The 24,511-nt window shown below is 47.8% G+C and overlaps 1 protein-coding gene across 1 annotated transcript in view; it reads right to left on the reverse strand.

The window, feature by feature from the left end:
• Window positions 1-24,511, reverse strand: part of nrf1 (nuclear respiratory factor 1) — a gene marked incomplete in the record, with an annotated part of 25,360 nt that extends 849 nt beyond the window's left edge. The window contains 10 exon segments of the mRNA XM_062518036.1: window positions 5,890-6,008; window positions 7,887-8,035; window positions 8,400-8,513; window positions 9,901-10,107; window positions 10,853-11,011; window positions 14,701-14,841; window positions 15,397-15,523; window positions 15,761-15,875; window positions 17,759-18,018; window positions 24,363-24,511. Of these exon segments, the coding sequence (XP_062374020.1) occupies window positions 5,890-6,008; window positions 7,887-8,035; window positions 8,400-8,513; window positions 9,901-10,107; window positions 10,853-11,011; window positions 14,701-14,841; window positions 15,397-15,523; window positions 15,761-15,875; window positions 17,759-17,984 (1,357 nt within the window).

The raw sequence follows: 24,511 nt of genomic DNA on the forward strand, positions 1-24,511 counted from the left end.
AAGGCCCGTTCACACCAAGAACGAGAACGAGAACGATAACTATAAACAAATATCGCTCTCGTTAATATGAATGACAACGTTCACACATAAACTATAACGATAACGACATGACTAACGATATCGTTGTTGATCACTTTCAGAGCGATTTCGAGAACGATAAAAAGCTACAGCCAATCAGAACCCATAATATTAGCCATCACATTCATTAACATGAGGAGAGACTTTTTCTCTTTCTTTCTTCTTCGTTGGCCAGTGTGGACGCTTTTATCGTTATGGTTATAGTTATCGTGATCGTTCTTGGTGTGAACGGTCCTTAAGAGCTCTGGAAAAAAATGGCATGTAAAATACACATGATGAAAACAGATTTCAGGAGCACTGGTAGTCATCAACAAAACAGTCCCACTGATGAGAACGTTGACAGTGAGAATAAGGACGGACATGAGGCATTAGTAATGACAGTAGATGTGCAACTCTCCCTGGCTGAAATAGCAGAGAAGCAAGACGACTACTTGTATACTAGAGTGAGACTAGAGACACAAGACTGAGAGGCAAAATGTCATGCGTCAGTCGTATGCCAGACATGGAGCCTGGTCCCAGCAGTGGCAGGTGCGGTGAGGGCGCTGCCTGTCGTCGGACAATGAGAGAGAACGCCAGAGCCGCCATGTTAGAGTGGGTCTGAGAGGGGCTGTGGGCGCTGGCTAGGAGGAGTGAAGATGTGGAAGAGAGAGAGAGAGAGAGAGAGAGAGAGAGAGAGAGAGAGAGAGAGAGAGAGAGAGACAGAGAGAGAGGACAGGAGCGGGCCGGCTCCCCCTGCCGCAGTGCAGGAACAATGGGCCGATTGAGCCCCGGCGCTCCCTCTTCTCTCGCTGCCCCTGCGGTCGAGGCAGCGGCGCGGGCGGCCCCAGAGCGCTGCGCCCGGGCGGGAGGGTCACGTGACGCCGTGGCTATGGGGGGGGCGGATGGAGGAGAGAGGGCTGGGCTGACCGGAGAGGGTCTGCGCATGTGTGCCCGCGCTCAACACAATCACTAGCCCTGCCTCAACATATCACTCACACACACACACACACACACACACACACACACACACACGATTACGGGCAGAAGGTGAGGTCAGAGGCAAAGCTTCCATACGTAAAGCGATACACACAGAAACACACACACACACACACACACACACACCAGACTGCAAATGACCATAGCAGCACAAACACAGATGCACACCCTGTCAATCGGCATCACGTCACGCTTGTGTTGTACACTACTGGACCTCCTCTCGTCATCATCTCCCAATGGCCTGTAGGCTCCGGAAATTCTGTATTGTTTTTCCCTACGCGCACGCCGCAACTAACAGTCTAGTTTTCCCAAACAATTTAAACGGGATTATTTCAGTCTGCACTGTGCAGACAGACTCCTTTCCCCCGTTAGTAAGACCACACTCAAACAAGGGCATATGGAGAAACTAACAGGTTATTTTTAAAACGATTTCATTCAACTGATTTCATTCTTATTTGAGTGGGCTGCGCGAGAGAGACGTGGGTTTCTGGCCACCCTGCCATGACGCCGGGCACGGCCACACTCTGGTTAATTGTGCCGGCGGAATGATTGTAGAGCTTTTCTGTGAAGCCTGTGTTTACACAGAGAAGTGGCCCTCTTGTCACTTCATCACTGAGACATTGGGGACCAGTGGGGTGGGGTGGGGTGGGGTGGGGTGGGGTGGGGTGGACCGGCGGGGGTGGCGGGGGGGTGCAAAAAAAGAAAGGAGAGAGAGAGGGAGAGAGATAAAGAGATGAATGGATGGGGAGAGGGAGGGCAGAAGCGAAAAGGCGCAGCGAAATCAAGAGCGATGTCAGTCGACACACTTCAAAGGCAGCCCGCCGCTGCCATTAGGCTGATTGGACGAGGTCAATAAGCTCCTTCAGTGGTGGCGCAACGGCCTGTTGACATGGCCACTTGTCTCCTCCGCCAGCAGCCACAGACACAACATGGCTGCTCTGGAGAAGGGGACAGGACTTAAACACACACCTTTGTTTGTCAGTTACTCTGTTCTGGCAGCTTTGCAGGCAGTTATGATCTACACTTTATTAGCCTGTTGGCAGAGAGAGACTTGTGGCTAACACTTGTGGCGCAACTTGACATTTTTTTTTGTTTTGCTTATCAACTATAAATATAGTGATATAAGATATAGACTAACTATAAATATAAATATGGTGTTATAAGATACATTGCTGCAACTGTGGTTCTAGGAACTGGCTTGTGACTGAAACGTCGCCGGGGCAATCCCCAGACCGACACGGAAAATCTAGGCAGGGAGGGAGTGAATGAACAGCTTTTCCCCTCTATCAACGTCCACGGCTAAAGTGCCCTTCAGCAAGGCACTTAACCCCCAACTGGTCCCCATGCATGTGTGTACTAACCTCTCATAGTTAGTCTACGATCAGCTCAAATGCAGCGGTTGATTTTCACTGCCGGCTGTTCCTAGGCTGTGATACAAAAAAACAACTAAAAGAAAAATAGAAATATTTAATATAGGAAACGGAAAATGTCATCTAAAAAAAATAATAATAATAATAAAAAAAATCAGTCTGCAACCAAGCTATCCCAGAATCCCCCTGAATGAGTGGAGCACCCAGCAGGGCTGTTACATAAAGCAGCATTCCTTAATCACACCACCTCCCTGCTCATTCACAAATGACTACGCCACAGATGGTCCATCTCATGCAGAGAAACCAGAAATGGCCGTCCTGTATCCCACCACATAGGAGTGTACTAAATAAATAAATAAGTGAGTAAGTAAGTAAGTAAATAAGTCAAGGCTCAGCTCATTCACATCAGTGACCTGAATGGAGACCGAGGTTCTGGCTGGGGGGCTTAAGGGTGAGGGTGGGGTACTCCATTAACAAGCAGAGGTGGGGGCTGGGCTGCTCCTCATGTCCATCTCTTTACATGTAGTTTTTAAATGCTCACTAATCAGCTTTCATATGGAAATGCAGCCCCACGTAGCCCCTGTCCACTCTGTTAAAGCAGCTATGGGGTTAAGGCTATAGTGCATAAGGACACGTGTGCACATAGATTTCTAGGCATACATATATAATCGTGCTAGAGATACATGTTAGCAGCATTATGTTTATATAGTTTTGTATGTGCTACATAAAGCCTCTCTGCAAGTGCTCACTTGTTGCGTGCTACTTAATACATGTACTCACGGGAGTGTGCCTAGTGTTAGTGGAATAAAATCAAGTTAAATAACTGGAACAGTGTTTCTGAAGCATAGCAAACCTGTATCTGTATGTACATGTGGCATATTTATTAGGCATAGCATTGTGTTGCATTTGTGAAAGCATGTCACAGGTAAGAGTGGTGTGTGTGTGTGTGTGTGTGTGTGTGTGTGTGTGTGTGTGTGTGTGTGTGTGTGTGTGTGTGCGTGTGTGAGCGACTGCGGGGCAGACAGGGCTTCCTGGCGTGTCTGTGGCCGGGGAGCGCTGACAGCTGGCTCCTGTGATTAGGCGGCGCTCCGATAATGGAGAGCATCAAAGCTCTTTAGACAGGTTCCTCAGGGGCCTGCCAAGAGCCTGGGGCAGCACGGGGGATTGGGCGCGGGGAGGGAGTGTGTGTGTGTGTGTGTGTGTGTGTGGGGGGGGGTTAGGGGGGTGACGGGACACCAAGAGCGGCCAGCGCAGCAGAGGAGGCTGAGCCTGACTGAAGGGCCCGGGCTGAGCTCTTGGTTTTACAACCCTAATTACCGCTCCTAAGTCAGCACCACTGGGTGCCCTGACCTGTCAATCACCCCCGTCGGCCAACAGGCACGCCATGCCGAGTTGACTAAGGGCAGGGTCAGACTGTACGATTTTTTTGTCGCTCACGATTGTCGTTTTACGATCTACCATGTCACACTATACGATTTTAGAACCATATAAAAACCTCTCTGCGTCGTGGTCGGTAGAGTGGCCACATACAACGACAGCATCGGTCGCGTCATACGACTCCCGTCAAATTTCTGACAAGCCAGTCTTTTTGTCGGGCTGTTTTAGAACGTCGTGAACGACAAATCGCAAAGTCGTGAAGCATGTCACATTATAAGATTCACTCCGCGTTCGATGTCGTGCCCGACCATTTGAAATCGGTTACGCCGCTGTAAACTTGTCGGTCACGACAAATTCGGGCCAAAATCGGGCTGATGTCGTGTAGTCTGCACAGGCCATAAGGGCTTTGGCACTCTTACCAGTGCAAAGAATGTGAATAAAGCACCCGTATGAATAAACACATCCCTATGGGCGTGGGGAGTCTTGTGTGCTCTCTGTGGGTTTGTGCTGGTGAGTGTTCTCTCCGGTGAGTGTTTTCGAGGCGACGTATTTTGTAGGATCTTTTGGGTTGTTTAACCAGGGGAGTGTGAGAACAGAATGCTGCTGCTTTGGCAGAGTGTGGATTACTCTGTGCAGAGGGTGGACTGGGCAACGCAGGTCAGCGTCACCATCAGACACACACACTCACACACACACACCATCTGTCCAAGTGCAGCAGAACCTAGTGGATTACTCTAGGATCACTCCTCCTGGACACTCTTCTCCAGCACACACACACACACACACACACACACACACACACACACACACACACACACACACACACACACACACACACACACACACACACACACACACACACACACACACACACACACACACACACACACACACACACACACACACACACACACACACACACACACACACACACACCTGGTGTCGAAAAAAAAAACTTCAAAGCTAAGTGCTATTTTTGCAGTTGAGGCTGATTTGCATAGAGTCTCCTGCACTCCCTTCATTTGAATGAGTTAAATGGGGAAGGCGGGGCTTGTCTGCGCTCAAGCAAATGACCCATTCTGCTCTATCAAATCTGAGACGGACAGGTGTGATAGACACGCAAATGGGATAATAGAGAGTGGGGAAATAAATGCTGATTATTGATTATTTATTATGCATAGTGCAGCCTTTTGTCTTGATTTCCGATTATAGCTCATACTTTGGTCAGCACTCTAAAAACAGTCTTGAGTGAAGCCTGCTCCTACCCTTACAAACTTTCATAACAATAGAGTGTGTGTGTGTGCCTGGTCAGTTTGGTAGCCTGCCATCTTCCCGGAGGAACGGCTCTGGACACCAAGTGACCGAAGGAGAGGTGACGTGACAAAGAGACACTTGGGTTTCTCAGGTACAGGTTGTCAAGGCATGCGCGCGGATTGTGTGGATCACCTGCTGGCTGACAAAGACATCACTGGGCCGTCAGACAAGGACAGGTGTGCCTATGAGGGGAGTGCCTGTGTGTGTGTGTGTGTGTGTGTGTGTGTGTGTGTGTGTGTGTGTGTGTGTGTGTGTGTGTGTGTGTGTGTGTGTGTGTGTGTGTGTGTGTGTGTGTGTGTGTGTGTGTGTGTGTCTTGACAAGGAGAGGTGGGCGTGGTGGGGTCATGAGAGATCATGAGCAGGGAAAACATGCCATTATTGGAGCAGGTGTGTGTGTGTGTGTGTGTGTGTGTGTGTGTGTGTGTGTGTGTGTGTGTGTGTGTCTTGACAAGGAGAGGTGGGCGTGGTGGGGTCATGAGAGATCATGAGCAGGGAAAACATGCCATTATTGGAGCAGGTGTGTGTGTGCGTGTGTTTGAAATATCGTTATACACGGTCATTGTGTGAAATGAGACTCCTCGTGTAAACACCCTTAGGTGATTGTGTGTCTTACTGAGAGGAGTGTCATACACAGCATGACTAGGTATGTGTGTGTGTGTGTGTGTCTGTACCACTGCCATCCTGAACTCCGGACATGTATTGGTGTGTGTACATGTGAATAGGTATGTATGTATGTGTGTATGTGTGTGTGTGTGTGTGTGTCCATACGTACCACTGCCATCCTGGACTCCGGTCAGTGCTCCCACGGCGGCCGCTGTCTCTCCGGCCAGCACGATCTGACCCCCCTGCAGCGTGGCCTCGGCTAGAGTAGCCACAGCGTGGGCCGCCGCCTCGCTACACACACACACACACAGAACACACACGTCATTAGAACACACGCCACACAAACACGCTTCACACACACACACACACACACACAGCTCTGCAGCGTGGCCTCGGCTAGAGTAGCCACAGCGTGGGCCGCCGCCTCGCTACACACACACACAGAACACACACCTCATTAGAACACACGCCACACCAACACGCTTCACACACACACACACACACAGCTCTGCAGTGTGGCCTCGGCTAGAGTAGCCACAGCGTGGGCCGCCGCCTCGCTACACACACACACACACACACACAGAACACACACGTCATTAGAACACACGCCACACCAACAATCTTCACACATACACAGCTCTTCATATATCTACAGACACAAACATACACAGCTCTTCATATACAGTATCTACACATACACACACACACTAACAGCTCTTCATACATCTACACACAAACACACACTTACAGCTCTTCATATATCTACAGACAAACACACACGCACAGCTCTTCATATATCTACACACAAACACACACTCACAGCTCTTCATATATCCACACATACACACACCCATAGCTCTTCATATGCAGTATCTACACACAAACACACAGTTCTTCACATATCTACAAACATACACCCACAGCTCTTCATATATCTACACCGTACACACACGCACACGCACACGCACACGCACACCTCTCTGACCCCAATGGAGGCACACTGCTCCTAGTGGCCGAGAGTATGATGACCTCTGCTGAGGCCCGATGCAGAGTGTGGTCTCGCCCCCCCACCATGATGATCAAAAGAGTCCTGCTGGTCACACGGCCTGCTCCCCTATGGCCTACAACACACACATAAGTCCTCCACCCTGCCCATAGCCTGCAGGCCCGCACTCACAGCTCCTATGGCCTACAACACACACATCTGTCCTCCACACTCCCCATAGCCTGCAGGCCCGCACTCAAGAGCTCCCATGGGCATGCATGGCAGCAGAGACGGCCATTAGAGCTATGGCCTGAAGGTATATGTATTGGAGTGTGTGTGTGTCTGTGTGTGTGTGAGAGTGTGAGAGAGAGAGAAAGACAAGCTTTTTTTCCTCCCTTAGCTTTTGGGATCTACCATATCCTTCAATCTAGAGGGGTGAGGCTCATTTCCAGATAGGGAATCCAGTGAATCCTGGTGAAGGTGATCATCTGGTCTTTAATTAGGCGTGACTGTGCTGAGAGGAAGCTCCACACTCTTGGAGTGTGCTTCCTGCGCCTAATTGGACTGGGAGGTGGGGGTGGAGGTGGGGGTGGGGGTGGGGGTGGAGGTGGTGGTGGAGGTGGAGGTGGTGGTGGAGGTGGGGGTGGAGGTGGGGGTGGAGGTGGAGGTGGAGGTGGGGGTGGAGGTGGTGGGGGTTGGGGAACTGGATCATGGTGTTCCAACTGGGGTGAGGCCCAGGTAAACAGAGCAGGTAAACAGAGGACGGAAGAGGTGGGGGTGGGTGGGTGACAGGTGAGACCAGGTAACAAGGCCCTCAGGGACCAAGAGCCACAGCAGCTTACGTGCAGCTGGGGAGAGGGAGTGTGTGTGAGTGTGTGTGTAACAGCTGTTTCCCCTTCTGCCTTTCAAATGATACCATCTTTTATGTTCCTCTACAGCCACAGTCTCCTCAACTTAACCTCTCTCTCTCCCTCTCTTTTACACACACACACACACACACACAATATTTCTCTCCCTCTCGGCCTCTAAATGTTCTTGTCCTCCAATACTAACTCGCTCTATTTCTCCCTCGACTCCATCCCTCCACCTCCTCCCTCCTTCCCTCTCTCTTTCTCTCTCTATCACCTCTCTTCCTCTTCCTCTACTCCACCTCCTCCCCCCATCCCTTGGCTTGCGTTGCGTACCTGTTGAGCGCCATGGTAACCGTGCCCCCCTGCTGCATCTCCTGGGAGGCGGCGACGGCGGCCTCGGCTAGCGACGCTACGGCCTGTGTGGCCTCGGACGCCTGCGTGGTCTGGATGGTCATCTCCCCGCCCTGCAACGTCGCCCAGTTCTGATCCACCTGCCCCAAAATACACACACCAGAGGAGCCAGGGAGAGGGAGAGAGGGAGAGAGGGAGAGAGAGGGGGGGAGAGGGGGAGAGAGAGAGAGAGAGAGAGAGAGAGAGGGGGAGAGGAGGGAGAGAGAGAGAGGGGGAGGGAGAGAGAGAGAGAGAGGACAGAGAGGAAGGGGTGAAGAAGTAGGGGAGGATGTCCAAATATGGGGGAACAGCGTGTCAGAAACCTTTATGCTTAAACTTCATGAATGTTGCGAAATATTATTGATATGCCCGCTTATAGTAACTCATAGCATTTATTTGATCATTTCAAAGGGCATATATTGAATATAAAAACATATATAAAAAAGTTGTTCTCACTGAAAGGTGCACCTCGCCATCAGTCACGGTTGAGTAGTTGACCTGTGCCACAGTAACGGTGCCAGGCAGCTCGGAGGCATCGGCCAGCGTGGCCACAGTTTGTCCTGTGCCAACCTGGACATCCAACAACATTACAAGCACGTCAGTGGGACCAACACACTCAAGGCCATGGCACACATTTCAAACACACTGAAGAGAGACGCATTTGAAAAACATGTTAAATTCCCACAACACACACACACACACACACACACACACACACTTCATAATATACAATTAATAGGGCCCCGGGGATACCACTCCAGTGCTTAGCATCCTCAATGCATATTATGGGAAATACTCCATACTAAACTTCAGCAGTAATGACACACACTGAAAACACATTGACCAATACGAAGTGACGGAGCACTGAGCAGCGGAGAGCCCTCACCTGAATAAGTGATACTGACCAGGCACTGAGCAGCAGAGAGCCCTCACCTGAATAAGTGATACTGTGCAGCGGAGAGCCCTCACCTGAATAAGTGACACTGTGCAGCGGAGAGCCCTCACCTGAATAAGTGATACTGTGCAGCGGAGAGCCCTCACCTGAATAAGTGATACTGTGCAGCGGAGAGCCCTCACCTGAATAAGTGACACTGTGCAGCGGAGAGCCCTCACCTGAATAAGTGACACTGTGCAGCGGAGAGCCCTCACCTGAATAAGTGACACTGTGCAGCGGAGAGCCCTCACCTGAATAAGTGATACTGACCAGGCACTGAGCAGCAGAGAGCCCTCACCTGAATAAGTGACACTGTGCAGCGGAGAGCCCTCACCTGAATAAGTGATACTGACCAGGCACTGAGCAGCAGAGAGCCCTCACCTGAATAAGTGACACTGTGCAGCGGAGAGCCCTCACCTGAATAAGTGACACTGTGCAGCGGAGAGCCCTCACCTGAATAAGTGATACTGACCAGGCACTGAGCAGCAGAGAGCCCTCACCTGAATAAGTGACACTGTGCAGCGGAGAGCCCTCACCTGAATAAGTGACACTGTGCAGCGGAGAGCCCTCACCTGAATAAGTGATACTGACCAGGCACTGAGCAGCAGAGAGCCCTCACCTGAATAAGTGATACTGACCAGGCACTGAGCAGCAGAGAGCCCTCACCTGAATAAGTGATACTGACGGAGCACTGAGCAGCAGAGAGCCCTCACCTGAATAAGTGACACTGTGCAGCGGAGAGCCCTCACCTGAATAAGTGACACTGTGCAGCGGAGAGCCCTCACCTGAATAAGTGATACTGTGCAGCGGAGAGCCCTCACCTGAATAAGTGATACTGACCAGGCACTGAGCAGCAGAGAGCCCTCACCTGAATAAGTGACACTGTGCAGCGGAGAGCCCTCACCTGAATAAGTGACACTGTGCAGCGGAGAGCCCTCACCTGAATAAGTGATACTGTGCAGCGGAGAGCCCTCACCTGAATAAGTGATACTGACCAGGCACTGAGCAGCAGAGAGCCCTCACCTGAATAAGTGATACTGTGCCGTCGGGGTTGCTGATGGTCTGCACCACCGTCTGCGAGGGCACCAGGTGTGCGATGCTGTGCGTGGCTGCCGTGGCGACCTGCTGGTGGGGCACCTGCTGGTCGTCGAAGGCGTAGAGGAGGTCCTCGCGGCCGTGCTGCTTGTAGCAGTTCTTCACGATGGTGCGCAGGGCCTGCGTCCAGGACACCTAGCAGGAGCACAGCAAGCGACATCACTCTTACTGTACTGTATGGACCAAGCAGATAAGCTAAATGGACATCGTGCTCACTGCACTGCTCAACAGAAGACTGTGGGTCACTGCAGGTTTTTACACAAAGTTTGTGTACACAGATTTTTATTAATTGCCCGTCCCTCGTTAATTCTAAAGTAAAATTATAGGTTCTTAACTTTAATCTTTTCTTCCTCTCACAAGGACTTGTAAACACAGTGTGGGTCATTGTAGGTCAAAGTTTATGTACATGGATAACTGTCCGTCCCTCGTTTTAAGTAAAAACATTTTAAGTAAAAAAAACAAACAAATATGGGTTCATAACTTTAATCTGGTTTTCCTCTCATAAGGCCTCTCCAACACTTTGTTAACACATCGTAAAAGGGTCAGCTGAGCAGCTGCCCTGAAATGAACTTATTCATGAAAGAACAAGGCATGCGTTTCCAACTTTACGTGTTTACTGAAATCTAACGTAGCAAATACATTCACACAGGAAACTAGACAATCTTAAAACGAAACTTAAGCACACGATTCTACTTCCTGTAACATCAAACTATTGCTTCAATATAAAAGTCCATCCATAGCACAGACTGTACAAATAAAATGGTATTAAGTCAGGACTAAATTCTAAATTCACTAATGTAATTCAAATCTACTATTCTAATTCTAAATTCACAACATGCCCACTGGTTTGGCGTCCTGTCCACTCCTCCTGTCCACTCACCCTCTGCTTCTGCTCCTCAGTGCGGACGTCGCTGCGGACGTTGGCCCAGGGGATGTCCTCCGGCCACCAGATGGGCTTGCAGCTCTCCTTGCCCCAGCCGGGCTTCCCACGGCCCGTGGAGTACTTGAGCATCTCTGGTATGAAGGCACGGAGCTGGGCCTAGAGAGAGAGAGAGAGAGAGAGAGAGAGAGAGAGAGAGAGAAAGGGAGAGAGAGAGAGAGAGGGAGAGAGAGAGGGAGGGAGAGAGAGAGGGAGGGAGAGACAGAGAGAGAGAAAGGGAGGGAGAGAGAGAGAGAGGGAGGGGGAGAGAAGAGAGAGAGAAAGAGAGAAAGTATTAAATAAATTAAGTGTCAGGAGGGAGGTATGAAAGATAGGACAGGAACAGGAAAGAAAAAGAGGAAATGACAGGGCCATTAAAAGGTAAACAAGGGAAGTGAAATCAAAACAGTGATGAACAGAGCAGAAGGGAGAGGAGAGAGAAAGTCAACAAAGACGTGTGTGTGTGTGTGTGTGTGTGTGTGTGTGTGTGTGTGTGAGTGTGTGTGTGTGTGTGTGTGTGTGGGATTCAATAACAGAGACGACAGCAGCGGCAGGTTCACTCATGTGCGGCAGCAGCTGCCCTTGAGGGCGCTTGGCACGTGCCAGCGATCAGTTCTGCCCGCACGCTGCGCCCGCCCGACCACTTCAGCTGCCCGAGCGCTGCGCTGCCATGGGCACACGGGCCGCAAATAGCCGTCCTGAGCAGGAGACCACGGATCATTTCAGCTGCTATTCTGGGCTCAATCTATAGCTCTGGCTCCAGCTCCAGCTCCCTTCATTTTTTTCTGCTGTGTGTGTGTGTGTGTGTGTGTGTGTGAGAAAGAGTGTGCGTGTGTATGAGAAAGAGTGTGTGTGTGTGTGTGTGTGAGAAAGAGTGTGTGTGTGTGTGTGTGTGTGTGTGTGTGTGTGTGTGTGAGAAAGAGTGTGTGTATATGTGTGTGTGTGAGAAAGAGTGTGTGTGTGTGTGTGTGTGTGTGAGTGAAGAGGAGACGCGCAAAATGGCTGAGCAAGGTCTTTTCCCCTCTGTGCTGATGGGAGGAGCGGTGTGTGTGTGTCCCATCACTGGGGTTAACACATTGATCAGACACACGAGCTGCAGACGCCATGACTGAATCTATCCATCGAGCCCGACATGAGGACGGATGCTGAAGACATAGTGGGACTGGTAAAGTAGAAAGTATAGATAGGTGGGGAGGTGGGGGGTTGACAGGGGAAATGTGAAAGCTTTTACGCTCACTGTTAAAAGCTAGGATGTGGCTGGGCAACCCTGCCTTGGGTATAAGAATTATATTTAATAGAGGAAGCAGAGCGTGGATTGAACCTGTTCTGGGATCAGTGCGAACAGAAGCTCAGTCTCACTGAGCTGGATCACAGCTCTACAGGGGATAAACCCCCCCCCCCCCCCCCCCCCCCACCCCAACAACAATCGCCGTTGTCTCCTCCATGACCACTTCCTGTATTCCGTTTCCTGTGTCTGTTTCGGCGGCAGTGAAGGGGATCAGCTCTAATCAGGAAGAACATCTCTCTCTCTCTCTCTCTCGCTCCATCCCTCTTTCTCTCTCTCTTTCTCTGCCCCCCTTGTCCTCTGGTTTACACATGCAGCAAGCAGGGGAGGTGTAGAGGTGTAGAGGAGGAGGTGGAGAGGAGGTGTAGAGGAGGTGTAGAGGAGGAGGTGGAGTGCAGTGGAGTGAGGGCTGGCAGGACGGCGGTGACCATGAGGTGGGGACGGGCTGTGTGTGTGTGTGTGTGTGTGTCCTCAGTGTCCCTGCTAATGCGTGGACATGCCGGGAGATTATATTGCACAATGAAGGGCTGCAGCGTCTGCCCGCCTTGACATCAGCAGCTAAATTTGGCTCGGGGGAAAAAAATCGCAACAATATACCCCCCTCCACACCCCCCCATCCCACCCCCACCCCCATCCGTACCTTCAGCACACAGAAAGCCGCAGCCGCACTGTGCAAAGGCGACTTCACGCAGACTTCACGCAGGACTGTATATGATAACTACTCATTATATGCTAAACCAGCGGTTCTCAAACTTTTCACAATGAGTACCGTGTCAGAAAACAATTGACTCTCCAAGTACTACCACCATTATGCGGCACATTTAAATGCAGTGGGCCCATTTGTCTACATATCTTGCATTGCACATACTGTTTTGATATCATCTACAAGAGACAGGACTCAGTCTGGCGCGCAGGATCTCTAGGCCCTAGAAGGCGCTCCGCTTCTCTTCAGGGGAAAAGGTCATTGGTGGCTTTCTATGGGTTAGTGTAGGCTGGGTTACGTCATGCTTTGTATTGTTCTCATCGCATTAGAAGTGATAGACTTGTTGCACTGGTGCCTGAAGGCAAAAAGAATGCTTACCCACATGCCACAGAGGAACACATTGTCCATATGGTGTCCTCCATGAATTCATGTGTATGAATGTGTATGTGTATGTGTGTGTGTGTGTGTGTGTGTGTGTGTGTGTGTCTCAGGATTGGGAGATATTTACATGTCTGCTTCAACACGTAACATTGCCTAAGGGCAGGAGCGTATGACGGCGCGTGAGGTACAGATTGGGAGAGATTCTCCACTCTTGTGCGAAAGACTGTGTAAAGATGTGAGCATATTACTCAGTATGTGTGTGTGTGTGTGTGTGTGTGTGTGTGTCTGGGCAGATGGTCTAATTACAGTGGGGCAGTGGAGTTAAGAGGCACACACACACACTGCTGCTGCTGAGGTGAATTTCAGATCCTCAGCTCCTTCAGCCCCCCCTCTTTCCTGCTAATCCACTGGGGAGCCAATCAGCTGCCAGGAAGAGAGGCTTGACTAAGTGTGTGTGTGAGTGTGTGTGTGTGTTTGTGTGTGTGTGTGTGTGTGTGGCAGGAGTAAACTCAGTAATTACAGGTCCACACACGCCTGAGCCTCACCTGTCCCACTGCACCCGGGCCTGTATCACACGGCAACCAGCCCCTACGAGGTAAGCATCCCCTGGGCCTCTCTCCCTACCGCTACCCCAAGCCCAAGCCACCTCCATGCCTCACCCAGTCCCCACGCATGGGTATAGGGGACATAAACCCACAAGCGCTTGCTCTCCAATGCTATGACATAAATAAATAAATAAATAAGTAAGTAAGTAAGTAAATAAATAGATAAATAAATAAATAAATATCTAATACTAATGAACGTGCGCTGCTGCCTCTGCTGCCTTGACGATTGCCAATGTCCTGGCTGTGAGCGAGCGGAGCGTGCGTTCTGATTGGCTGGATGCCTGTTTGGCAGGCTGGCACCACCGGTGCCCTGAGAGGGTTGGGCGCATGCGTGAAGAGGGCGGGTGGGGGGGGGATGTGCGTCAGCGGGCCGGTGCCGAGTAAACAAGCAGGTGCCCCACGGGCGCGAACGCCACCCGACGGCCCAGTGACCCAGGAGTGCCAACCCCACAACCCCGAGTACCAGGTGCGAGGGCGCCGCACTGGCACAAACACGCCTCACCCACTGCACTCCGCACGGGCACACACAACGCACCCACAGCACGGGCACCTGACACAAGATGATATCTTAGGATTCCGCCAGGCTGCTTCCTGATCACTCGCTTTGACTATTCCTCTAAGGATTAATCAGACATGGTATCATCTGCTGCCATTTATTTATAGTTTATTTAATAGAGTGCCTGAGGACGTGTAGCAAGCCCAGTGGTCATCTGCAGTACTGCGTCCATTTGCTGAGTGCTGTCGCCATCTGCTGGCTGACTCGGGGACTAAACATTCGCTGGACCGCGTACACATTTTTTGCCCTCTGGCGCCACCTGCTGGTTAGATGTCTCACCTGCGTCATCTTGTCCACAGACACGGGGATGCCATCGATAGTTAGAGGAGGCAGCTCGGAGCTCAGCTCTCCTCCAGCGGGTGCGTGCTCAGCCAGTGCATTCTCCAGGTCCTCCAGGATCATGCTTTTATACTTCCTCACCTGAGCGACACACACACACACACACACACCAAGAGCAGTTAAGTGGAGGGAACAGCACAAATGAAAGGTCCAAAGTTCTGATTATGGGAAGTACCGACTAACATGGAGAAAAATGAGTGGAGAACAGTAAAAAGTGACTAATGCATTCTACAATATCCTCTTGATATAAAAGAACAGCTAAGCGTTGAAGTCATAAGGGCTGAGGGGTCATAGAGTTCATAAGAATATGGACAAACATCCACCCTCATTACACAAGCCATAGAAATGTCTCCTATGATATTAGATTAGATTAGATTCAATGTTATTGCCATTGTGAAGAGTACAAGTGTAGAAATGTCCCGCATATAAGCCGCATTGTGTATAAGCCGCAGGACAGTTCTATGCAAGTTAAAAGAAACAAAACCATAATAACACAATATTAACTGCCCCCCCCCCCCCCCCCCCCTGTATTAACCTAACAGCTGAAGAAATTTTGCAAAATCAATGTATAAGCCGCGGCTAATAGTCAGGAAATTTAATACGGTACAAAGACAATGCATATGGAGAAGTACATACCACATTCTCCAGCGGGGCGGCGCCAAACACCTTGAAGACGGCGTTGGGCTTGGAGGGGGAGATGCACAGCACGATGGCCTGCTGGCCCACGCGGGTGGTGTACTCGTCCAGAGTGGCCCGCAGTTTCCTGAGAAAGATACCAACACCCAGAATTCCTCACACATCATGGTACACACAAAACACACTTCCATAATTCTGTATGGACGGAACGCCTGTGCTGAAAACGAAAAACTACAAACAGTGCTGAACGTGAAAGAGTAAACGTTCAACCGTAAACAGGGAGATAGCATAAGCAACGGTGAGAGGGGTGAAAAGGTCATCACTATGGCGATGATGTGAGATAACAGGGTAGAGTCCTGCTCACCTGAGTAATCTTGTCTGCTGTCTTTTTCGGATGGAGGGGTTCGACTCAAAGATGTGTGGCCTTTTACGCTTCTTTCCTGTGGCCACGGCAGCCGCAGCCGCCATTCCGACTGGCCCTGTTAGTGTTTGCACAGAGAGAATGACTTGGTTTAGGAAAAGACATTCCAGAGACGGTCTCTCTGTCCCGAAAGACCTCCAGCATAAATGATGCATCTCATCGTCATCAGGCACTTCTACTACTAAGTGAAACCTCTTACATTAATTAAATCAGTCCTCCATTGCTATTCTGCTCCTGCTCCATCTAAGAAATATTGCCGCTTCTGACCCAACTATGACAACAAGCATCATGCAAGTCACGCTGTGAATGCGGTTTATGCTAAACTGGAAGACGGGTCTAATCGCATCCCGTTGTCGAGCAATAACACTGATTCTGACAGCTATTCGTCAATCGGCACATCAAGAATACTGCTAACCTGCTTTTTAGGTTTATGTCTGAATGTTATGGTTTTGTAAAAAGCATATGAAGATCATTTTTACAATCATCAACACTAATTTGAGTATCCTTAACTATTTCTCATTATTTCCTGTCTATGCATCAGACTGTTCGCTAGACAGGCGGATATGATTAGACTGGTTTTCCGCTTTAGCTTTCTGACGTAGCTCATTCTTCATCATGCGCTCCACTTTTATTAACCCTTGCGCCCAGGGGTTTGCCAATTAACAACATAAGGTGTGGTCTGGTGCGTGATCCAAAAAACATAATTTTACCCCCCTCTACAAATCCTTACGCCACTGACCAAGACAAACCTGGTGTACTGTATAGCGAAAGGCACATACAGCATGAAGCTGAAGCTACACAGCTAAAGACGCAGTGTCATGAGATGTAAGCAGCAACTCCTGTGCAGGATAAATATCCCTAGGATTTGTATTCAGTCATTCAAACATCATTGCGGTAAGTGTTGTTTTTTAAAGGTATGTTTCGACGGTACCCCTTGTCAGTCAATAGTGAAAGTAATTGACTGAGTAGAACCATTTTGCCATTGACTATGAGACCACAGTGAAACTGACCATCAAAATACTGATGTGCTGCTTGAAGTTCCACTGCCTGCTATTAAAGGGAATGACAGATGCCATTCTCATTGGTTTAAAGGATGTTACACCCAAAACACTACAATGACTGAGAAACATAAAAACAACCCTTTTGCGCCCAGTGCCCAGCAATTGATCACAATATCACGCCTTTAAAAGTGCTCTAAGCGATGTTGGGTAGCATCACTTCTGTTGACGTTCAAACAAAACGGAGAGCTAGCTCGCTACTCCCTCCCGTGCAATTGAAACTCTCCTAAATGCAAATATCGTCGGTGATTGGCTGGAACTGTTTGCTATGTATTTATGATCCAAGCTGGACCAAATTGTTTTTGGCGCCTGGGCTGTCCAGAGACAACACATTTTTACAGTGTATTCAGGGCACAGGCAGCTAGCGGATAGTGAGATGATGTTTGCTGCATGTGACAAATAATGTTTAAAGCACCTTTTACATTAGTGAATAATAAATATGGACTGGTTACGACTTTAATGTCTATAAACTTTGCGCCTCTGACCATCCGTTTCTGATTGCCAAGATAAGGTCCTCCGAATCATTGCGGTGAAAGACATATACGGTTATCGGCATGGCATTCAAGTATTTGGCAACTTCAATTGATTGTGGGCTGTGTATGCTTCTCGGCAGCAGTCAGGCAGGTGTGTGTGTGTGTGTGTGTGTGTGTGTGTGAGGAGCAGACCCCAGCCCTCTCTCTGACCTGCGGCGGGCAGGTGTGCGTGTGTGTGTGTGTGTGTGTGGCATTCAAGTATTTGGCAACTTCAATTGATTGTGGGCTGTGTATGCTTCTCGGCAGCAGTCAGGCAGGTGTGTGTGTGTGTGTGTGTGTGTGTGTGTGTGTGTGTGTGTGTGTGTGTGTGTGTGTGTGTGTGAGGAGCAGACCCCAGCCCTCTCTCTGACCTGCGGCGGCCAGGTGGGCGGTGACCTCGTCGGTGCCGGTGGAGTTGAGGATGTCGGAGTCGTCGTAGGCGTCGTCGTCGGGCGAGGAGGGCGAGTCGTCGTCGGCGCTCAGCATGCTGTGCTCCGTGTAGGTGGCCACGTGCACCTGCTGCACCTGCTGCGAGACGGCGTGCGCCTCGATGGTGCTCATGTGCTCCGTCGCCCCGTGCACCGAGTGCTCATCCATGGCCAGGGGACACCGGGGGGACTCTCACTACAGTCTGGGACACACACACACGCACACACATTTTATATACTTTATTTGATTCCACTTTACAAGTCAAGTTACATTAGGAATCAAATCTCCTGAATAATCCAGTGGATTAAAGCAGTTCAGCAATCTATCATGAGTTCACAGGTTCAAGGGTATAGGAAACATTGTCTCTTCCAAATAAACATGCTTCCTATAGCTGCTGATATGGAACAGTATTTTACAAGCTGCTTAGCCTTAGTCTTATATAGTCCACACACACACATTTTAATACTTTTATTTGGATCTCAACACAAGGGAGGAATTACAGATCCAAACAGTAATGGAAATATGCTGTAGGTTTGTGCAAATGTGATCGAACATGGTACGTACTACTACCTATGGGTAGATATGACATCTTCGTCTCTCACACACACACACACACACACACACACACACACACACACACACACACTCTTAGAATGCACACCTGCAGCCCTTGTGACAAATATAGACATACTGACGTAAATGAACACATATATCTTTTTCTACAGTCTTTGTCTCTTAAGAACCTGTGTGACCTGAATGTGGCTATTCAAATCAGTCAGTCAATATCAAAAACGACCAGTTGTTACTGTAGATAAGCGTTCTGACTGACATAAGGGTGACCATCCAGAAAGCAACCACACCTGCACATTTACTGGGGTGCGAATTTCAGCCAGAAGGCACTAGGGGTGTAAATATTAATCGATTTGCATCGATGCATCGATTCTACAGCCGACGATTCAATGCATCGATACGTCCGCAAGATAATCGATTAATGTATTTATTTTAGTATTTTTCTGTCTGTTTATTTTCAGCATATGCTCCTATGCGTAGCCTACTACCTGCTCCTAATCTGCGGGTAGCGCTATCCTCATTATTGTCTTCTACTTTATAGCCTAGTAGGGGTTTAAAATTGGCACCCTCTGCCACTTGCCAAATGTGAGTGAAAATCTGCATTGGCGAGTAGAATTAAAAGGTCATTCGCGGGTTGTTGACATACATGCTTCACTGTAAACGTTCAGCACCGCAACAAAGCGTTTATAGGCTGCGAATTTTGTCATCATCGCATAAGTTGGTGGACTACATTTTGCATTTAGTGACCCTCACTGTTAGGCCTACCATAGCTTCACTGATGCACACGTTTTTTCCCTGTGGAAAACAGCTGATGGATTCGTCAGATCAAGTGAGCACGCTAACAGTGACGTTAGTCATTCATTATTATACGCAATGACATTTGGCCAATGCATTCTAGAGACCTTTTAGTTACTGTGTCGTTTTACAAGTTAGGCTACGTGTTCTGAACATTTCTGTGTTCTGAGTAGCAGGTGTTATTTAATAACAGTTATTAGGACGAAGTGGAATTGGAGAAACGAGTGTCCAAACGAATCAATTTAAAGTTTTGGGGAAACGTTTATCCCGTTAGTTGAACATGCTTCAGATTATGATTTGTGTTCGTTCCCATACTGTCTTGGCTGAGCATGTTCCTCAGATTCAAAAAGTCCTCCAGTTGTGGACTGATTTATTTTGAACAGTGACAACTATCATAGGGAGGGAAAGTAATCTCATCGCCATCTAACGGTTGCGTTCCTAGAGGCTAGCGGGAGGGGATGGGATTTTCTTTTAGAAAAAATACATCTCGGCCCATGATGGTAACTTAGTTAAATGCCCTCAATATGCTATGCATTTAGGTCAGCTCTATTGCTTCTAGTGGTCATACTTTATTTTTTAGGATCAGATTAATTGTTTTGAGTTTGTTTGTAACATGGTGATAACGAACTACAGTACTAGCTACAGTAGCATTTGACGTCACCAGTTTGGGCGCTTCATCTCCAACTGATCAAAACGGCAATTTGCTGAACTGGCTTTACATATTTTTGTAATAACAGAGAGCGATGTAAACCGCGTGGTAATTACCTTTATGTTGGGACAACTTGTTGTGCTCCTACTCACACAAGAGCTGGCAGTAAGTCTGATTGTCTACTAACTAACCAACTAGCTAACAGGCTAATAAACAAACGATGCTAGGCGAGTAACGTCGTGGAAGGGTGTCACGTCACTTGAAGTTGTAGTCCATTTATGAAATGAAACGAGCAATTACGGTTTTTTTTATTAAGGCGAAATAGGGTCTGATATTTTCACAGTTAGTAGATTATTACAGTATGAAGACTGAAAAATATTTTTGGTGGATAAGATCGCTGGAATAGCTGCGTAGTATTTTTTTGAAAAGTCGGTCTATGGGACTTAACATTGGAGCTGCTCTTCGATAGGAACGCAACCACTTGGGGCGCTGGTTTTCACTTTCCCTCCCTATAGCCCGTACCGCTACGACACGGCCAGGAAATCTTTCAAACTTCAGAACGTTTTCGCAAGTTCACGTCCTTAAAGTGACAGACACCTATTTAATCTCACATCGCCAATACAGTGAAGGCTGCCTATGACTTAAATTACCTAAAGTTAAACGTTTAGCTAATTAATCTTCTAATATTGATTACACACAAAATGCATATGCAATAGAGATCGCTAAGACATGTGACCAAAGTCATCAAAACACAAAGAATTATGGGTACGTTTGGCTCGCCTGATGCCAGCCCATGTAAACTAGTGGGTCTGGGTCTATGATCTGGCATGATAATAATGAAAACTAAGCGTGAAAAAATTGTGTGAAAAACATTTATAATCTCGCGCTTCCTTAGTGCTGCTATCCAAGCCATTCCTCGCCTTTTTGTCACCTCTGAAACATGACGTATACTATTATTTTTCCACGCTGGAAAACTATAAAAGATAAGCTTCATGTTACTCTATTGAATTTTATAACACAGCAGGTAAACGGCATTTCGACAACTGCACTTCGTTGTTCCCGCACGTCAGTAAAACAACTTAATTTTGGGGCACCTATTCCCAAAATGCGTTGCGTTTTACGTCACGTTCTCAATCTCTATAGCAGATATATTGGGCCTACAATTTGTATTAGGTTATCTCACAGTCAGCAGGTAGCCTACTATGTCACAGCGTGTGGAGGAAGAAACTGCACTAAAAGGCTGGTAGAAAGATCATTTGGCCCTGTTTATACTGTAACATACACATCATGTGAATAGAATAGGCTACTGTTTCTGTATTCTCAATAAAAAGGCAAATTATTTCTATTTTTCTAGATTTTTTAAACTTAATAGATATCATGTAAAAATCGAATCGAATCGAATCGTATCGGTGGGAATTCTAAATAATCGAAAAGAATCGAATCGCTGACCTAGGAAATCGATATCGAATCGAATCGGCATGAAGGCTCCGATTTACACCCCAGAGGCCGGACCTTCCTTGACCATGTCTGAGGATGTTTCTTATTGTGGTGATAAACCAAAGTCTTTTTAAAGCAAGTCACGTCACTCGGCAGCCATATTGGCCATGGGGTCGGGCAGCCAGTTTGAACGTAGGTCTATGGTAACAAGACCAGGCCCTATCTAAATGAATGGGGAGAGAGCTGGATGTCCATGTTCAGAGGTGTAAGGGACATAAAAATCACATGTTTGAAATCACGATGAAAATTAGACTAAAATCGCTGAAAAGGTTTGGTGGTTTTGTATCAAATTAACACTTAAAAAGCCTTTTTCTTACTGGTAATCTTGGACTGTGCATGCGTGACCGCCAAGGATCGGCAAAATGATTGGAGCAACGGCACTGGAAGAGGCGGGACATGTGCAAACCGGCGTAAACACCCGCCATCTTTGCGTTATGAAGTTACCCCATGCATTTCAATGGGCGATTTTTCCAGTGCAGTGTCTCCTCATATATAAGTGTCTCTGGATAAACCCAGCCAGTGGCAGGGCAGACTCTGCTCTAGACATTGGGGGGGATTCTGGTATTGGTGCGGCTAACCTCTCTCCAATAGTTTTAATCATTTTTTAATCATCAAAAAGGCGATCCCACATATCCCACATAAGATACAGCTAGGAGCCTGCAGCTTTCTCACATTTCCAACACCGGTTGTCCTTAATTAGAAACTCTCTAATCATTTGGTTACACTGTTTAAAGACGGAGTCTGGAACAGTAAATGGCACCATCAAGAATACACAGTTTACTTATGGAGCCACAATCATTTTAATGGTGTTTATCTTTCCCCATAAGTTTAAGTTGATGCATTTCCACTTCCCCAGCAGATAAGCCTTTATAAATTGAAGCAATGAAAATAAATCAGTCTGTCGCATATCGTTAATAACTGCAGTAAGACAGACACGGAGATATTGCATCCCCGACTCTATCCACTCAAACTGAAGGGCATTATTTATGGCTGAGAGACAGGACCTAGAAAGTACCAGGATTGATCAAATAAGTGTCACCAGTTAGTTTGCATAAAGGGTGAGGTAAATGACTAAATGCAAATCCAAAGAGATTGGATTGTAGAGAGGCCTACATAAGCAGAGACAGGGAACAGGCTTTCTGGGGTATACGTCTGCTCTGACTGACTGTGTGCCATTATACAAAATGGTGGGATAAATTGAGAAGTTTACACAGTGCATTCTTAAACCAATCATGCCTCATTTATAGCATGACATCAGTGCCTCTCCCTCATGAAAGATTTAGCAGGATATCCACTCAAACCAGTAACTATTTTGACATAACGTGACCGGAAAAAGAAGTTCAGAAATGGTTCATGTGTGAACCAGCAATTGATGGTATTTTGTGTAAACATACGTGATAGATATGTGCAACTCTATCATGCACCTTACAAATGGGCTAAGTAAACGTTATTGTGGCTCCCACCGCTAGAGGGCACCCATGTCATCCATGTCTCATGAAATTATAGTGTAACAAGATCCTGGTCCCCGAAATGAACTGTTGTCATGTTCAGTTTGCCAAATGCAACTAAAGGGAAAGTATATCTGATCAGTAGAAATTAGACTGTAAAAATCAGCCATTAAAAGTCATCACATACATACATCATAATTGTACCTTAATCTGGCACACTATTGAGTGGGCGGATATAGGCCTAAGGATTTTGCTTATTTCTACGGTTACACTTGATATATTTCCCCAGGATGTCAGTGAAACACACATATGGGGCAGGCGTCACTAGTGATGAGAAAGAGCCGGGAACATAATGAATATTTCACACAAGTTTTAATGCACTGCACTGACGAAGAGGTGGCACAATCATGCACCTAAAAAATAGCAAAGGCTTAAAAATGCTTAGGCTTGAGAAGGAACTGGTGGACAGAGTAAGCTTGATATACTACTTTCAATTTGATAAATGAGCTCAAAACATGCAATGATAAATAACTGATGACAACTGCTCATGGGTAACATTAACGTTAACAGCCGGTAGTGGCTAGTTCATTAGTTGACTATTACGACGGAACTAACGATCAAACCTCGGTACAATTTGGCATTGGGCTTTTACACGACATGCACTGCGAAACCATCTGTTCCCAAGACTCCGACAGCGATGTACAAGGTGAAATGGCGGTAGCTGAATGGCCAAGATAGCTGAACCAGATATCCATCCTCTACAAGCGAATAAGGTTAGCCTCCTAGCCACCTCGCGATAACGTTCAGCTTATATATTAGCGTTGATGGCAGCTAGCATTAGCAGCTAATAGAAAACCCCTTGACGGCTGATAATGTTTGGGTAGTAATAGCAAGCGTATCACCCCGAAACTCAGACACGTAAAATTATAAGAATAATCCTCTTGAATTGTTGTAGCTCCGTCAATTAAATATTTAACCTACTGCCTGATAGGCACATACAAAATGAATGTGCTAACACTAGCATCCATTAGCCTTTCCCTATGTCCAGTCTGCATTGCATGTTGGCTCCTACTACCGTTAGCTAGCTGGTTAGCTAGCGGTCTTGCCTAGCTTTCCCCCCAGCCTGCGCAGACTGCGGCTCTGGGGCGAGGATTCTTGCTATTTATACGATTTATGTTTTAAAATACAAATGCAACACTGAGCCGAAACATATGTTAATTCCAATGTACAAGGAGCAACAACAATATAATCATCAAAATGCACAATGCAGTGTATAGCCTACGAACTAAAAAATATCGCGGCTTGTACAGAACCCGCCATTCTGAACTGTCGCTAGCCACCACAACACAAAATTAGCGAGGCCTAAGCGGCCTACATAACAGTAGCTACTGCCATATCTGAGTCATCTGATCTTATTCTTAGCGTTAACGAAGTTAATCCTGCGAATAGGGTCGATGAAAACGCAAAACCATTTCTTATTTCACGTCAACACAGACTGCATCTGTCTTTCACCCCAACGCTGCCGGGTTTGTTGGTGCGGCTGCGCCAGGGCTGAAATAGCTGGAGATTGCGCGGTAGGGCACTAACCTCAGAGCGGCTGCGCTACTTCGGGCCTGCGCCGTACAGTCAAGCTGGGAATCCGAGCTGTAATGGAGGACAAAGAACAGCCAGCCCGAAAACACTTCGGAAGCTCTAGCTTGGCGGTCCCACAGATCTACACAGCGTCAAGCAAACCA

This window comes from Sardina pilchardus, chromosome 17 (genome assembly GCF_963854185.1).
Source record: "Sardina pilchardus chromosome 17, fSarPil1.1, whole genome shotgun sequence".
NCBI classification, from domain to species: domain Eukaryota; kingdom Metazoa; phylum Chordata; class Actinopteri; order Clupeiformes; family Clupeidae; genus Sardina; species Sardina pilchardus.